Source organism: Aaosphaeria arxii, assembly GCF_010015735.1.
Source record: "Aaosphaeria arxii CBS 175.79 unplaced genomic scaffold BU24scaffold_6, whole genome shotgun sequence".
Taxonomy (NCBI): Eukaryota; Fungi; Ascomycota; class Dothideomycetes; order Pleosporales; genus Aaosphaeria; species Aaosphaeria arxii.
Window position 1 is genome coordinate 2,079,299 of NW_022983479.1, and position 17,229 is coordinate 2,096,527.

Consider the following 17,229-nt stretch of genomic DNA (forward strand, 5'->3'; position numbering starts at 1 on the left):
ACCCTCGAACAGCCAATCACTACCGTCAAATCACATATGTCAAGAGCTCCATATCAACTACAAAGTGGGTTCAGGACTTTTGTCTTTTCCAGAAGTGTCCAAACCTCAGGTTTGTTCCAACTACCATTGTGGCAGCACAAGAGAATTCGAGCCGTGACGTATACAACTCAAAGAGTCATTACCAATATGGGTAGCCAAACAGGTCAGCTACGATATGTTGATGTTGGTCCGCGGGAAATTCTTTATTATAAGAATCTGTAAGCTGAAAGTTCTCAGATTGGAATCAACTTGGGAGATCCTGTCTTCCGCGGAGAGTATCACGGGACTCAAAGGCATGAAAGTGATTTCAACGACGTCCTTCAACGTGCTTTAGATGTTGGATGTAAAAAGTTCATGGTAACTGGTTCTGATCTTAAAGAGTCACAACATGCAGTGCAAATCGCAAAAGATCATCGTAAGAAATCCTGAGAAACGAAAGCATTATTGTTTCTGACCGGAATATCCAGCCGGTGTCTGTTATGCCACAGTGGGTGTCCACCCATGCTCAGCAAAGCAATTTGATACCCACCCGGGCGGTCCATCTGCTCTGATTTCAGCTCTCAGAGATCTTGCGAAGACCGCGAAGGAGTCTGGAGAAGCTGTAGCCTTTGGGGAAATTGGCCTGGATTATGACCGCCTATTCTTGACTCCCAAAGACCAACAGCTAAAGTACTTTGAAGCTCAGTTAGAGCTTGCAGTCGAAATTCAACTCCCACTTTTCCTCCATTCGCGAGCGGCGAGCGAGGACTTTGAAAGGTTGCTAGGAGCTGTATTGCCCCAATTGCCGAAGAAAGGCTTAGTGCACAGCTTTACGGGCACACTCGAGGAAATGGAACACATGATCGCTCTCGGCCTCGACGTAGGTGTGAATGGTTGTAGTTTAAAAAGTTCGTCATCCCTGATACCTCTAAACATTGTACTGACCATTTGTCTAGCCGAGGAAAACGTCGAGGTCGTGAGGGCGATACCACTCGAACACCTGCAAATAGAGACCGACGGACCTTGGTGTGAGATGAGGCCAAGTCATGCTTCGGCGAAGTACTTGAAAGACGCCCCAGTCTTGCCAAAAGCAGTCAAGAAAGAGAAGTTTAGCAAGGGCCTCATGGTCAAGGGGCGCAATGAGCCTGCTACTATACCGCACGTTGCCTATGCCATAGCTCAAATCAAGGGAATAACTGTTGAAGAAGTGTGTGAAGCGTAAGTTTTTGCATTAAAAAACCAGCATTGCTCTTCACTGACGGTTCTTAGTGCATGGCGCAATTCTATTCGAATGTTTGGCTTGGGGGAGACGGCCGAGTAAACAAAGCAATTTCTTGCGCATAGGTTTCATAGAGCATACACCAAGCATCAAGCATAGCATGGCACAGAATTTGCCGTAGATGAAAGCAGTCAATGAGCATAAATTAGAACCTAAATATTTGTATAGGGCTGTTGGAATGTCTTCAGGTAATTGATAGTCCAAGTACTATTTCTGAACGCAGTTGGATTATTTGCGACATAATCGTTGCAGCTTGCTGCCAAAGCCTTACTGTGCCATTATCAATACAAATACTATTGAGTTTGCAGGATTACTTACCAAGTTGGATTGCTAGTCCATACAGCAGCGGCCCAATCTCCACAGAATGTTGTATTGATGACCAACCTTTGTCTCCCAAATGCTTTCTCGTAGTTGCATCCACCTCCTTCAAAATTTGCCTGCGGAGTGCCCCAACTCGCCGGGTTTGGAATGTTGTTCTTGAGATCAACCGGAATGGAATCTCTAGGAAAAAACCATATTTTGATTGATGTTGAGGTCCATTCCATGGCATATACACCCCCGCCGATGGCGTTTAGCCCAGTCCCAAAAGAAAAGGGAGAAGAAGAACCTATACCACAACCAGCATTACTAATCTGGCCTGGAGCATTTATGAAACAATTCTTCGTATTGACTGTGCCTGCCGAGCCAATTCCCGATATGCTGCATCCATCCGCTGTGTGCAAGCTCATAGCGTTAACAGTGTTGGTATGGACACCTAGTGCCAGTCAGCGAAGCCATCCTGTGTCGTAATCAGGCTCTCCGTAACATTGTTTTCATACCCTCGATGATATCTACTCATATTAGCTCAATTTTTGCTTTCATGCCCATGGATATACTAACCAATTTCTCCCTCTTCTGGCCACGTTTTTTCGCTTCCCCAGGTCCAGAAGCTTGGCCATGTACCGCAAGTGCTTGTTGGCATTGCTTCCACGTCCAGAACAAAGAGGCCTTTCATATAGGTTTTCTTGCTATGTAAACGCACGCTTGCACGGCCATCGGGTGCCTTGTTTTTGCTATCAACAGTCATGGAAAACTGAGACGTCGTAGATTTGACAAGACCTTGGGCAGTGGCATCGCTTTGCGACAGATACCTAACGAAACCGTGGGTCGGATCTGGTTCATTGAAGAATGTAAAACCAGACAGGAAACTTGTCCCTGCAAAATTGTCCACCAGTGTGTATGCCCCTAATGCGCCCTGACTGAAAAGTCCTTCGATCAAAAGAAGTACTGGCAAAATGTCGCGCATTTTACTTTTCCAATTACCTTGATCGAACATAACAAAAGTATTTTGAATGTGCTACAGGCTTGGACTGCTCCGCGAGGTTTCTAAGAATGCACGAGAGTACCATCTCATTTTGCCGCAGACTCCTAGTGTTATAGCAACAGCAAGTAGAATTTGTCCCAACAATCTCGCCAACTTTTTCCTTGAAGATAAGCCGATATCACAGAGCCAGTAAAACGGAGACAATATACTAGAGGCAATCCGGTAGAATGTGACAGTTTCGAAGATACGCAGATTTGTATACTCGGTGCATTTCGGTAGGCGTCGCTTTGTAGCAAGGCGCCTGGAAATCTTGTCCATTTCAGACTTTGGTCTTAAAGGAACCATTTTGTATGTAACGGAGAGTGGTTATTGGCGGAATTCTTCCATACAGCCGAGATTGTTGGGCGCGAAATGTCCCCCTGCGCAGGAGTGATAGTATAATACATCGTAAAAGCTACATGGTTCCAAACAAGCACAGATAGTATACATGAAACAATTCAGACCTGGCCTGGCCAGTACCCTTTGTCTTTCCACAGATTCACTGTGTTAACAGTAAGTGGTAAAAGTAATAGGGTTTCGAGTTGTGCACGTGCTTTACGCACCACTGGGTCGTTCGTCCGCAACCTCTTTGTCGGCTTCGGATAATTGGATGAGATATTCGCCGGTCAGTCCCAGTGTAATAGCTCCTCCAGTGAACCAAGCACCCTTCAAGAACCACCACCAACAATTCTGCACATCTTTAAGGTTGACACGGTAAATCATCGTCGCAAGAGTAGCTGCCGCGCCTCCACAAGAGCCAACAAAAAAAGCTGGTCCCATACCCGCCGCCACGCCAGTAGCAGCCAACAGGCTAAGTTGCACGACAGCCAAACCAGTCAGAACAGCTTTGGTTTCCTTGTCGTGTTTTAGAGCGATGCTTTTGATGCCAGCTTTCGCATCGTCTTTGATGTCCATGTGAGCGTATATCATGTCGTATAGTATCGTCCAAGCAATATTGCTAGTGTAGAGACATGCGGCAGAAATCAACGCAGCTTGGTTCGAGAGTAAATCAACCCCCAGAGCTGGAAATCCCATCATGGCCCCCCAGGAAAACGTAAGCCCCAGGACGAATTGTGGGTAATTCGTCACTCTCTTGGCAAGTGGATAGGTAGCAACAAAAAGTAGCGATGGGGTTGCGTACCAGAAGCATTCGAAAGGAAAGGAAAGAAGAACACCGAGGCCAACAAGGAGCTGTCCACCGGTGAAGACAATAGCTGCCTGTGGACTGATAGCCTTCCGAGCGATAGGGCGTAGTCTAGTACGCTCAACATGCGGATCCAAGTTTCGATCCCAGAGGTCATTGATCGTGCAACCTGCTCCTCTCATAACCAATGCTCCCGTGAAGAATAACGCACCCGTACTGATGACGGCCCAGGGTGAGGCCATCGGTGTTGCCATCGTAGCAGCGATCAGAGTACTGAAGAGACATGGGAAGAAGAGATAGTATGTACCAATAGGCTTATCCAGTCTTATAAGCTCGGCATATGGAACCACAGGCCTGGGAAGATATGAAAGTAGTCCTGTAGTTGGAGGCTTGTAGTCCTGGAGCTGCTTTGGAGTTTCATGAGTTGATGCTACAGCCACATTTCGTGACTGTAGACATTGTATAGTTTTCAGGTGGGTGCCATTTGTCAGAGGTCGCATAGTAACACTGAGTGGCCTATTTTGGGTGGCATATTGTCTCCTTGTCAATGAGTAATTCAGATTGATCCTTGGCGCTCTTTTCAATCCACCCGAGAGAGGACTCAGGCACGCATCACTATACCGAAGTGATCGCAATAAAAGTGGTGATCCCATCTCTTGAGGTTTGGGTTAGTCTGTCTGCAGCTCAGAAGAATTTCGTTCCAGCAAAGAATGATAGTTTTAACGCCGAGAAGCTTACTCGCGAAGCATAACGGGAATGATGAAACAACTGATGCTTCCAATTGAGATGGTACTCTGATGCACTTTGAGATACAGGGCTTCTTCACTCATCAAATCCCCATCATCAATAATGTTGTTGGCCGTAAAGATTGTTTTGAGATATTGAGATGGTGCCAATGGCCCGTGCGCAAACTCACGTGCTTCACCCGTCGCGTTACGCTTCGTAAACTGTGCCACTCCTTCACCTTCCGCGTCGACGAGACTCTCACCCTTGCGTATACTCGGGATTCACGACGATATTTCTCTCGTCTGATTCGGACGACGCGACTGAGGTTATGTCTCGGTGACATGGACTACAGAGATTACCTCACCGGCTTTCGTGGATCTAATTAGGGCCGCAGCACGATGCCCGCGGCCCGCCCAAGGGCTTCTTTCGAGCCCATCCCGCCGGATTTTGACGTGCGAACGTTCGTCGAAACGGCGGACAATTTCAAGTATGCCGATCGCATAACGTATGAGATGATCGCCAACAATGGCATGGAGCAGTTTGAGAAGTTGGTTCTCTTACACGTCATAATAGGTGGGAAACCTTTGGTAATAGAAGGTTTCGAAGAGGTGTTGGATCCCTGGACCTTTACACCTTCCTGGCTGCGGGACAATTGCGGCGACAAAGGTGAGTTGTTGAATTCGAATGCGCCGAGGGTGCTTTGCTAATACCCAGTTAGTGGAAAACGCACGCAACTTGACTACCAAGGAGAATATCCCACTCACGATCAAACACTATCTCAAACATATGGCGAAGCTTACGGAGCAATTTTTTGATACACCCGAGCGGTACAGGGACAAAACAAGGCAACGCATCTATCTTAAGGACATCGATTGTCCCCCAGTATGGCAGGACAAACTCAAGGAGCTCATTCCTGCAGGTCTATACTATTTGAATGATAACACAGGAGAGATGGGAGGACCTGGCGCACTGGATGAACCTGGCTTTAGGAAAGGTCGAGGAATTGCGCGTGCTGGTGACTTAATGAGCAGTTTGCCACCTGAAATGCGAGCCGAGAACCTTATGTGTTATATCGGGCATGAAGGAACCTATACCCCGTCGCATCGCGAAATGTGTGCTTCCCTTGGTCAAAACATCATGGTCAACGCATCCGGCACGATCAGTGAGGATGGACAGCCCGAGCGCCCTGGTTCTTCCCTTTGGTTTATGACAGAAACTAAGGACCGCCAGGTTGTTTCTGAGTATTGGCTCTCTGTTTTAGGACACGACATTGAAGTTGAGAATCATTTTGCGCAGTTGATTGCTTGGAAAAAGGCACGATTTACAACATACGTTGTCGAGCAGCGACCCGGCGACTTCATTTTAATTCCACCATTGGCGCCGCATCAAGTATGGAACCGTGGCACCCGCACCATGAAAATCGCTTGGAACAGGACCACGGTGGAGACCCTCGAACATGCCTTGAACGAAGCTCTACCCAATTCGCGAATCGTATGCCGGGACGAGCAATATAAAAATAAGACGATTATCTACTACACCCTTCTAAAATACGCGAATCTTTTACGCATAGCGAGGGCTCAAGTTGAACTTGGTGGTGAGCAAGCTGAGAGTATCCAAACGTCTGTGAAGGTTCGGCAGGTCCAGCGTGACTTCAAAAAGCTTTTCGATCTCTACAAGTCTGTCCTCCTTTCAGAGATGTTCACGCCGGATTCCCGGGAACATCCTGAGTTCCTTCCGTACGACAGTAACGTCACCTGCGCTTATTGCAGATGCAACATCTTCAACCGCTTTCTCACCTGCAAAACTTGCAAGAACGCCTTCAGCAAGGATATCGATGAACCTTATGACGTGTGCATGGATTGTTACTGTATGGGTCGCAGTTGCCAATGCCAGTCTGGCTATCAGTGGGTGGAGCAGTGGAAATGGAAAGATCTAGTTCGCAAGTACGAGGAGTGGCGCGCCCAAATAATCGACATTGATGGGCAAATGACCGAGAGCACACCCCTTCCCTTACAGGAAGAGCGCCGATATCTAGGCAAGAAGACGTTAGCACAGGTTTGCCAGGAACAACTAAAACTTCGACCATTTGTTGATCCAAACGTCCCCGTACCCGTAGATGACGGATCCGATGGGGAGGAAATCATCGTCAATGATGATGGCACGGTCAAGAAGACCGTGAAAAAGAAGTCGAAGCAGTGGCTCAGGAACAATAAGTCCTGTCATTGCTGTCTGCATCGACATCCAACTTGGAAGATGGCCTTTTGTTCGAATTGCGACTTGGGCTACTGCTACGGTACGCTCTTCCGAGCTCATGACATGATGCCCTTGGTGGTCATGGAGAATCCCAGCTGGAAGTGCCCCCACTGTAAGAGAACATGCAATACAGGGGCCTGCCGCCGGGACCCTCGTCAGCATCCATATGAACCAAAGGGGACCTTACTAGGACATGATACGAAAAAGGTTGCAGACCCACGTTCTGTGGAATGTCTTGTGGATTTCAGCGTCTCGAATCTGAACTGGTTGCGGGAGGGCGAGTCTATTGGGAACAGCACTGGCCCGATGCAACGACGAGTCGAAGAAGCTGAGCGTGCGAAAATGGTCGATCCCGCGCTTGATGATCGATACACGGACGATGACCACGACCATTCGTATAGGAATGGTATCGCATATTCGCCAGTGGTTGATGGCACGGCCGAAGTTAATGGCTTCATAGACCCATCAGCTGTGCAGTTCCAGCCAGACATGGATTTCCAAGATGACACTAACCATTACTACTATCCAGACCCCTATATGAACGGCGATATTCCGCGCCTTGGGAAACGAACTCATGAATACTCTGACCTTGAGCTTGAGACACCGAAGCGGAAGAAGCCCAAAAAGCAGAAGAAAGATGAGCCCGTGCAACCACTTCCCCCAAAGAATGCTTCTGGCAAACAGTACCAGAAAGAGGTTCAGAAGAAGCTTCTCGAGGAAGCCAAAAAAGATGACCGTTTCATCATTGTGTATGCTCGAATGAGACAGAAGTCCAAGATTGTGAAACTATCTCTCACCACCGGTCTTTTGGATACAATAAGGCAACGGTCTACGCTAGTGCATCGATCAGAGCCCCGTCTTGACGAACAGCGAGAAGAACAGAACACCATTGGCTCTATTCTTGAATCAGATGTTCTAAATCCAAAAGCTGTCTCGCCAACTAACGGAGAAGCCAAGACTCAGAAATCGTTCCGCATCAGAGTCGATGAGGACCAAAGTTATGGAACGAGGAGGCGAGATAGAGAGGGTGGTGCTACGGGTAAATCCAGCCGGCCTCCAGCGCGATACGAAGAAGTTACCATTGATTCCGAAGAGGATGTGGACGAAGATGATTATGTTGAGTATACTGGGAATCGGAATGGTCGTTCGCAAGGCCGAAGCTCAGCCTGGCTAGCACGGAAAAATCAGGGAGAGGAGGATATGCCGACAGAACTTCCATCCAACTTCAAGGATGGTGATGTAAACCCTCGTCGGGAGAGAGATCGCGAGCGAGATCAGGAACGAAGAGAGAGGCGAAAGACTATGCCGTCAAATTCTAAAGCAGGCATTCGCAAACCTGGTCGCCCGTCGCGAAAGAGTACTGGAGACGTGTCGGACCATGAAGAAGATGCTCCACATGTCGAAGACACAGATGCGTTCTCGCTCGCCCAAACGGCAGCGGCAGCGGCGACCGCCATTGGCGATGCTGATGAAGCACTGGGCCGAGACGAGGAGGCCAAGGCTCGTGAGGAGGCAGCTGCTGTGGAAGCCGAAGCCAACATGAGGGCCAAAATGGCTATTTGGGGAGATGGTTCAGAGGATGAGGAAGTGAACAACATAATTGATACCCTAGCCGCAGAAGACGAGCGACTGCACGAAGAAAGAGATAACCAGGCCACGCCAGAAACCCCTCCTGTCTCTGTCCGCACTGGCCCTCCACAGACTTCCAATTCAATTTTCTTACGACCCGGAATGGCTGGTAAGAAGATCAAGATCACAGCCGCTAAGCGAAATGGTACGACTGCGGGTCCCTCTGCTACATCGTTGACATCGCCAATTTCGACGTCCGATCCCAAGCCCGTACGTAAGAAGGATCCCAAGGCTGTCGATCTGTCGGAAGAGTCAGAAAGCGACAGCGAGGATGAGATACCAGCCACAGCGCCCGAACCTAAACGCCCGACCCGGCCAGTTGGTAGGCCTACCATGAGGCCTACTCGAGGATCTAGCATGGCAAAGAGGGGCCGTGGCAGGCCACGCAAGGTCGTATAGACCACTCATCGCGTTTCAATTCATTAATGGATCAGCTACGATGCTGAGGAACGCCAAGAGAGGATACGATCTGCAGCCAAAGCGTATGATTACACTATGGAGATGAAATAATATCAATGAAACGTTTTATGAATTATGATGTCTAGTCTGATCATTCCCAGGGCTATCGTGGAGTGAGTGTAGTGTATACTAGTTGTTCAATTCTACGAAGTCGTCAGGTATGTATGCTTTGTGAACAATAATCAAAACACACATGAGCACGCATCACGTCCGAGCATCTCACCGCATTGATGCCATTCATACATCGTTCATTGTCATCGTACACAGTAAGTTTGTAACTATCCGTTGCAAGTTTGGAGACCTCTAAAGGTGATAGAGAGCGTTCCAGGGCTGTCATTCGCTACGTCTGCTTGTATCTAGGTTGTATTGAGCCTAGCGGTCGGTGCTTTTAAGACATTATAAGACCGACGCCACCAAATATCAAAGTTGAAATAACAAAGTTTCAACAAGTTTACGGAGTTTGTTATTTGTTATTTGTTATTTGTTATTTGGGTATTGGATATTTTGCTATCTGAGCAACTCGTGACCGCTAAGTAAGGGGCCGATTATACAAAATTTTCTGTGCTTTCCCGAACCTCTCTTGTCAGTTTCCCCCAACCTCGTCATCATGGATTACGAAGAGTACCAACGGCTAAGGATTGCTCTAGTTGTCCAGTGGTATCTGTATACATCGTCTTGCGTGATATACATTTCCGCCCTTGCGCGTGCTCATGTAGCTGAAAAGAACGAGAGAGCAAGAAGGCGTGCACCACATCCATCCATCATGCCCAACTTGGTGCCCTCGACCATCTCATTAATTGATTTCAAAGTCCTCCTATCCCGCTACCCACACGCCGTACCAGAGGAACTGCGCGACCTCGACGTCCAGCGCTATGATACCATCCCCGCGCAGCTCGCCGCCAGGAAGGCAGCCGCCGACAATGACGATGCAGCCACAGTGTCGCTCAACAAGGAAGAACTCGTGAAATTGGTCGAGTGGAAACTGTAAATAATCTCCTCTTTTCTATTTCTCTCCATCATACACTTTTCCCCCTGAACCATTATCATTCAACCCCTTCCCCAAAGCTCGTAACATCATCACCATCTCCACCACCCAAACCTCCCCGACACCACCCACTCCCACAATTGTAAATATAAAAAGCTAACCCACCCACCCAGCAAACACGGCACGTTCCGCCCAACCCTCCTCGCCTTCGTGCAATCCAACCCCTCCGCCCTGGTAACCAAAACCACCGCCACCGCCTTCTCTGAACTCTCATCCCCTGAATCCACCTCTCCCCTTCCCGCCCTGAAGACCCTGGTCAAAGCACTCAAAGGCATCGGACCCGCAACAGCATCCCTGGTCCTATCTACCTACTCCCCAACCACGGTGCCCTTCTTCTCGGACGAGCTGTTCCGATGGGCGATGTGGGAGTATGGGTTGGGGGAGGACGGGTGGAAGAGGAAGATCAAGTACACGGCCAAGGAGTACGAGGAGCTGGCGACGAGGGTGGAGGCCGTGAGGGCGAGGTTGCAGGAGGAGGCGGGGGAGGACGAGGTGGTCAGCGTGGTGGATATCGAGAAGGTTGCTTGGGTGCTCGGGATGGCGGACTGGGATCTCGATGAGGAATGGGTTGTTAATGAGACGCAGAAGGTTGGGGAGGGAGGGAAGAGCGAAGGGGATGTTACTCATGAAGGGCAAGAGTTGGGGGAGGAAAGTAAGAGCGAGGGGAAGGGTAACAGGAAGGTTGAGGAATCTACTGTTGAAGAGGGGGAAGCGCGTAAGAGGAAGGTTGACGAGTCTACTGTTGGAGAGGCAAAGGGTGATGATGGGGCGGGGCCACGGAGGAGTCAACGGAGGAAGAAAGAGTCATTAGAATTCTAAACGAGGATGATTCAATCCCTTAGATGGAGGCGTTTGGAAGTTTTTATAGCATATAGTATATCGAACAATGGAATTCGTGGCTACTTCGTTAACACTTAGACTGAGAGGTATGTCTGCCGCCATGATTTCTCCTCCCCATAACGAACCAAGCGCTTGGTATGCATAAACAAGAGTGAAGCTTCCATCGACCAAAAAAACGCCATGAGCATTGAAAACGCCGCAATTAAGAGCATGGGGTATCCGAACAAAAACAACACCGCTCGATAGAGTATTACTTAAACACCGGGAACAGCACCTTTACTCCGAATCCGTCCGTTCTTGATGGCGCCGATCGTAACGCCTGCCTCGCCCGTCATCCATCCCGGCATCTGCTCTCCGTCCACAACACCCTGTTCGACGAGTTCCCTAACACCCGCGAAAACATGCGATCCGGAGAACGTGACACGGACATCTGGGACCCAGGCATTGTCGAGTTCTTCGATCTCCTGGATGTCTTCGGCTGATCGATCTAGTAGGGACGGCCGCCCTTTGCGCTTGCCTCGTGAAGTCTCCGCGCTCGCTCCTGTGGCGTCTTGTTGTTGCTGTGTGCTGTTCGATTGCGGCGGGAACGGATCGTCAATGCGGACCTCAAATCGCTCGATGCCTTGCCCGTCGTTGGCCTTGCCCGAGCTACCAAAGCGCCCCGCAGCAACGGCCTTCCTCCGCTTGACTTCCTGGGTTTCTGTTGCATCAATGTGTCTCTTTGGCCGTCCCGGGCCAGCTTTTTGCGCGACCGCGTCGACAGATGTTCCCTTGGCCTCGCTTAGTTTCCCAGTAGCCACGAAATCCAGCGCGTTCTGGCTGAAGCTGTGGTCGGCAAAGATGCTCCATCCTCCAGCTGCTGCATTGCTCTTTCCAGGTCCGCGATATGCGAGAAGCGCACTGAGCGATCTCGCGGTGAAATTGGTGGGGGTAAGTTGATAGCGAGATGATGGGCGGGAGAATGCTTTGGGAATAGCTTGGAGAACAACATCACGCAGGTGTCGACCCTCGTCTCCGACTACCTGGCCCAGATGTGTGGCTAATGATACGTAGATATAAGGCGATCCGTTGGGCCAGATGAAGAAAACGGCTTTGGCACCATCCGAAGAATTGGAATCTGTCGCCAATGATGCCTCAGAGCTGTACGGGGAATCGTGTATGTATACGCGGAGGATGGTGATGGGTAGCGTCTTTAGCTTGGTGATCAGATAATGGGCCTTCATCAACGGACTCAGCTCTTTGGCAAGGTTCGTCATGAATGTTTGCGCCTGGAATCGCGGTAGATGCTCCGAGTCATTCGTCACTTCCATGTCCTTAACCACTCTGTTGTTCGGAATCTTGGCCATTCGTTTCGCGGTCCAGCGGAGCGCTTGAGGGTGATCGAGCAGGTGCTGTATTTCCGCCGTCGCAAGCTGGTACATGGAGATGCCAGTGCGCCAGTCGCCCTCGAGAATGCGATCCATAACTTCTCTTCTTCCGCCCTTACGAGACAACAATTCTTTGTAGATTTCCTGTAGCTCTTCGTAGCTCTCCGCTGGCTCGTAGGGCGCATCGTCTTCCTCCTCGGCATTTTTGTCCTGATCACCTAACAGGTAGGGTTTGCAGAAGTCGCGATTCTTCTTCTGGAGCCATTGTTGGGCCAGGGTGATGAGGGATGTGCGCGAAAGCTTGCCGAATGCGCGGACGACCTCGCGGTGGGTGACGGGGAGCCTGTGCGAGTGAGGGATGTTCCCATAGTTCGGAGCGGTGACTTTTGTAGTTGAAGCCATGTTGGTCTACATGGGGGACGGACTCTTTCCCGGTATTGCTGGCATGTTGTTGATGATGTTTATTGGTGCTAGTAGATATCGCGGAACGCGTCGAGCTGAGTCCCCACTGCCATGCTAGCTCAACGGGCCAAGCGTAGATGTCACGTGACGATGATCATAGTAAATTAAATCTACGAGTGGCTGACAAACCAGGTTTTTGTTCCGACGTGACTACACAGTAGTATTCACATGCACATGCACATGCACATGCACATATGGACTGTAAAGCGTAACTTTACGCAGTCTCCATACGCAACCCGCGAAAGGAAAGTCTTTCCGGTCAGTGAGATATTGGTCACGACCATGCTGACCATGATGGAGGAATGCACTTCTTCTCATTATCGTACGGTCTCATGCAATACGATCCTCCCTAAACCATCTGCTGCGGTGGACGTGATAGTGGCATGCAGAGGTGCAGAAATGCAGCTTAGAGTGCGTTGTAGGCGTCACAACGACGTGATGACCTCGAGACGTCACCCCACGGGTACATGTATCGTACTTGTAGTTGGGCACTACGTACGCACGCTGAAGATACTTACTCGTACCGGTAGTCCGATCGAGCAACGATGAACCCTACGCAACGAATCAACGAATCAGCGAGTCAGATCGCTGGGCATACATGATGGCCCACGAGCAGGTCCCGGACGGGGAAAAGCGTCGGAAAGGCTCCCGGTTGATGGTCGGCAGTTTACCTCGGACCCTTTTTATTGCTGGGTCTGTCTGGTCTGAAATGAATACTTGTCTTGAATTGTACAAGATGAGACCTCCGGTGATGGATTAGCGAAAGGATCCACCGAAGCGCCCCCGTCGGCGCATGAAGGCCGCCTCTTGGGTGAAAGGGGAGAGAAGATCCATGACGAAGGGGAGCCTTGTTGGTTGAACAAAACAGGTGGCCACGCCCAGAACTGATGATAGAGAGATACAGATGAGGGGTACAATAGATTGACAGGCAAAAGACGAAGCCACAAAGGCGGAGGTGTATTGTAAATTGTGTCGCGAGGGCGCGTGAAGCGCCATGACCCCCAGTTCCCCAGGCTGAATGAGTGTAAAACAACGGAGAGGACTCAGAGGAGTGTGGGAGTTGAAGGATAGATTACAAAGCCATGGGAAGGAAATCCCACGCCCAGTACGATAGAGGTATAGTATGGGACTGCTAAGAGGTGAATTAACAATCCAAGTAGACAAGTAAGGCGACCGGCGCAACCAGGTAGGGTGAAGCCGGATCGGAGCACACACGAGGTCCCCACGCACGCTTTCTGTTCCTTTCATACAATAGGACCCGTAGTGTGTAGACAGTGGCCTCGTAGCCTCCGTAGTCTCAAAAGGCTATTGGTGAGGTATTCAAGTGGTCATCATAATCAATAATAGACGGCCGAAGTATCGGCGGGGCAGATGCGAATCAACGGAAAAAGACCCCAGCACCAGCCCACCAAGCAAACCCTTTCACTCAACCACCTCCAGGCTCTACCTACCCACTACCCTATCACTCCACACATACCCACACGCTCTTGTCTCTCTCTCTTTCTCTCTTTCACACCACACATCTTCAATCATCACCACCGCAGGAACAAAACAACCTGGAGATTCTGTTCAACTGCGTAACCACCAAGGAAACCCCGATATTTCGCGTCGACCGCGCAGTACTCGCTGGGCGTACGTGCACACACTGACTGGATGTTGCGAAATTCCCGCCGGCACCCAAATCCTCGGAATTACTCATCTTGAACGTCCTGACGCAACCGTACCGCCGAAACGTCAAAGATCCGCCTCACCACAAAGCCGCCGGCGCACACTCCGGAATATTCCCCCTCAGCCAGGAGCGATTCGATATCTACTGTTATCTCATCTCCATCTCTCCATCTTTCATATCACCTCAACCCCAATGTCTGCGTATAACGGACGGCGAGGGCCCAACGTCTCTCGCTACGTTGCTGACCTCAATAACAATTCGGCCCTCACATCTACGTTCGACCCTCTCGAGGCACCTGCCAACTTGGACGACGACCTCGCAGTCTTTGCAAACAGCGATTTCATCGACTGGAACGGGGGCTCAGAAGGCGGCTTCAATCCCAACGCCTCCCTCGATTTCCACTTCAACCTCGACGAGAAGCCTAATGTGAACGTTGCCAATTCTCCAGCAAACAACGTCACGGCGACCGCCGATAACTCCAACAATATGGATCTAGGTATGTGGATTTATTTGCTCTTCTTCCAGCACTTCGACGTGCAGTGTTTCCAATTCTACGTTTCCTCTCTGTTTCCACATCCCTACAGCAATAATCGCTTTTTTTGTACTATCGCTGGTTATTCAATTTCGCGTCTCAATGCCTCGACCATTCCATCCAGCCTTGTTACACAGCATGGGCTATGGGTTATGGGTTATTGGGGGGTTTATATGGTTTCTGCAAAGTTCAACCCAATAGGCTCTTTGCCAAGGGTCGCTGCACACCCCGCCGATTGGGATGATGCATTGCACCATTCAAACCCCCCACCCCACGCCCACCGCCTATTTGGCCATTCACATCACGGGCCTAACGGAGCTGCGAATGTTCCTGCCATCACACATACAGCAGGCTGGTGGGCTAGCGGTTACTTGACCTGCCATGCCCTGCCCTGCCCTACACGCGGGACACTCGCAGTGACCTAGCAAGGCAATATGGCCTGCTAAGCACGCAATTGTCCGTGCAACTTCGCGAACTTCTTCTTCCATCCTCATTCATCTCAACCTCAGACGCACACACTCCACCTTTTTTACTCCACACATTCATTCTCGTATCATGTCTTCTAACTTTGACCCTTTCGCAGGCAACTTCGAATTTGCCGATTTCTCGACCTTTCCCAACCACATCGTCGATACTTCCATGCAGAGCGTTCCCCAGGTCGGCCACTACCCCATCAACCACAACTTCAACTCTCCCGTCTCCGCCGTCTCTCCCGTCACACCCGGATTCGATCACTCCACAGGTACGAAGCGCAAGTCGGAACATATCGATGAACAGGGTGAACCAGCATTAGATGAAGCCGCCCGTGTCGCCGCAGAGGAGGACAAGCGCCGCCGGAACACTGCGGCTAGTGCGAGGTTCCGAGTGAAGAAGAAGCAGCGTGAGCAGGCTCTCGAAAAGACGGCAAAGGAAATGTCAGACCGCGTTAGCGTTTTGGAGACCCGGATCCAACAACTCGAGACGGAGAACACCTGGCTCAAGGGACTCATCACTGAGAAGAACAACGGAAAGGCATCCAGCAAGGAGGTCAGCGCCATGCTCAAGAAACACATCGAGGAGAACAGCAGCGAGCGGAGTCGCGATACGCACACTGACGGCGTTGGCACCAAGTCCGAGGACAATTAAAGGCTTCGGCCAAAATTCTTACGTCAACATTTTTACCTTTCCAAAGCATGTCCTTCCGAACTTTTCTTGTTCATCTTCCCGCCGGCTAATCGCTGGTGCGCATATCTCTTTATACATATGTCTTCGCTTGTTCATGGTGTAGAGCGTGGTCTCAGGGTGGGCGGGGTTTTGGAAGACCATGTATACATTGCCCAGGACGAAGACAAGAAAGAGAAAACTACATGCGATGCTCATGATACTATGAGTACACGGATATTAGTTTCAGTTAATACATGGATGTTTATCACTTCTTTTCACGACAGAAACAAATATCTCCTCTCTCGTGTCTACTCTTCCTATTTGAAATTTCCATCACTACGCCCCAACTAATAATTAGATGTATTCTGTGTACAACAACACGCACATATTGTCCCACTACTCTGCCTTGTTCAGGGACTCACCTACTCGTGCGGCAGCGGCGCGGAGAGCCCCAAAATGCGGGCACTTGCGGGAGTCCAATTGTTGGGGGGGAAGAGGAAGGAGTGTGCTCAATACACAATTTCAGGGCCAGATCACGACATCCGAACCGCCTCACGCGTGCTTCCCGACCACCTTAATCTCTCTCAGGTTAGCAGGGTGACGGTCGCTTTTTCTCTTCTCTTCTCATTTCCCTTTCTCTCCAAGCGCCTGAATGAAAACTCTACGCCCTCAACATCCGACACTGCTACTAACTGACTACTGTTCAAGCCTGGAGGGAAATGTTGCCTATCCAAGCACTGCTAGGAATATAGGAAGATCAAGAAACGGAAGGCCTCTGTAACCCACCGGCCGACCCGAGCCTCGAGTCCGCGCTCCTCTCCGTATGTATTTCCGTTCCTTCAATGCGTGGATTTCGAACGGCCGTTCTTTACACAAGAGACCCAGTAGCGTTCACTCGTCCTCAGAGAACGACAGAGAATTGGAGAACGCACCCATAAAGACGCTCAACCTATGAGAACCCATCGACATGATCCCAGAGACGAACTACTAAACGCCTCAATCTCATTATTGTCAGATCTCCTTCAGATTCGAGGACCTGCCCTCCTTCTCCCTCCCCATGCACCCTTCATCCCACGCATCCAGAGCACCCAGCCCATCATACCATGGCATGGTATGCAGGTATTGTATGTATATGATGTATTGTATGTAGTGTGTCGTGCATGTCCATCCACCAGGGGGGTTGTTACGGCCCCGGCCTCCTTACTCCTTGCTCCCCCCATCATTTACATAATGCGTGGCTCACGCTCCGGAGAAAGCGTGGATGGTTGGAATAGTTCTTTACGCTTTTGCGTACTCAGTCACACGATCCGTAATTAGTCGG

At 50.1% G+C, this 17,229-nt stretch overlaps 7 protein-coding genes across 7 annotated transcripts; 4 read left to right on the forward strand and 3 right to left on the reverse strand.

Annotated features, from left to right (window-relative positions):
* Nucleotides 1-19: 19 nt before the first annotated feature.
* Nucleotides 20-1,604, forward strand: BU24DRAFT_424833 (deoxyribonuclease Tat-D). Its single transcript, XM_033528598.1, has 5 exons — nt 20-222; nt 277-454; nt 507-926; nt 975-1,236; nt 1,288-1,604. The coding sequence occupies exons 1-5, from the start codon at nt 187-189 to the stop codon at nt 1,337-1,339; spliced, it is 948 nt and encodes a 315-aa protein (XP_033382140.1). The 5' UTR covers nt 20-186; the 3' UTR covers nt 1,340-1,604.
* On the reverse strand, nt 1,450-2,582 carry BU24DRAFT_464538 (glycoside hydrolase family 16 protein; the record flags this gene model as incomplete). Its single annotated transcript, XM_033532214.1, has 4 exons — nt 1,450-1,567; nt 1,616-2,051; nt 2,116-2,127; nt 2,177-2,582. The coding sequence occupies 4 exons, from the start codon at nt 2,580-2,582 to the stop codon at nt 1,450-1,452; spliced, it is 972 nt and encodes a 323-aa protein (XP_033382141.1).
* A 612-nt stretch (nt 2,583-3,194) lies between these two features.
* Nucleotides 3,195-4,283, reverse strand: BU24DRAFT_350371 (putative para-hydroxybenzoate-polyprenyltransferase Coq2; the record flags this gene model as incomplete). Its single annotated transcript, XM_033523640.1, has 1 exon — nt 3,195-4,283. One exon carries the CDS (start codon nt 4,281-4,283, stop codon nt 3,195-3,197), a length of 1,089 nt encoding a protein of 362 aa, XP_033382142.1.
* Nucleotides 4,284-4,752: 469 nt separating this feature from the next.
* BU24DRAFT_442739 (uncharacterized protein) lies at nt 4,753-8,909 on the forward strand. The gene is made up of 2 exons (XM_033530545.1): nt 4,753-5,175; nt 5,228-8,909. The coding sequence occupies exons 1-2, from the start codon at nt 4,908-4,910 to the stop codon at nt 8,788-8,790; spliced, it is 3,831 nt and encodes a 1,276-aa protein (XP_033382143.1). The 5' UTR covers nt 4,753-4,907; the 3' UTR covers nt 8,791-8,909.
* A 390-nt stretch (nt 8,910-9,299) lies between these two features.
* Nucleotides 9,300-10,852, forward strand: BU24DRAFT_247619 (uncharacterized protein). The gene is made up of 3 exons (XM_033522337.1): nt 9,300-9,432; nt 9,506-9,834; nt 10,009-10,852. Exons 2-3 carry the CDS (start codon nt 9,614-9,616, stop codon nt 10,712-10,714), a joined length of 927 nt encoding a protein of 308 aa, XP_033382144.1. The 5' UTR covers nt 9,300-9,432; nt 9,506-9,613; the 3' UTR covers nt 10,715-10,852.
* On the reverse strand, nt 10,745-12,549 carry BU24DRAFT_442740 (CHL4 family chromosome segregation protein-like protein; the record flags this gene model as incomplete). Its single annotated transcript, XM_033530546.1, has 2 exons — nt 10,745-12,485; nt 12,528-12,549. 2 exons carry the CDS (start codon nt 12,547-12,549, stop codon nt 10,990-10,992), a joined length of 1,518 nt encoding a protein of 505 aa, XP_033382145.1. The 3' UTR covers nt 10,745-10,989.
* Nucleotides 12,550-14,425: 1,876 nt separating this feature from the next.
* Nucleotides 14,426-15,890, forward strand: BU24DRAFT_350511 (bZIP transcription factor-like protein; the record flags this gene model as incomplete). The annotated part of the gene is made up of 3 exons (XM_033523648.1): nt 14,426-14,659; nt 14,759-14,774; nt 15,349-15,890. The coding sequence occupies 3 exons, from the start codon at nt 14,426-14,428 to the stop codon at nt 15,888-15,890; spliced, it is 792 nt and encodes a 263-aa protein (XP_033382146.1).
* Nucleotides 15,891-17,229: the final 1,339 nt, after the last annotated feature.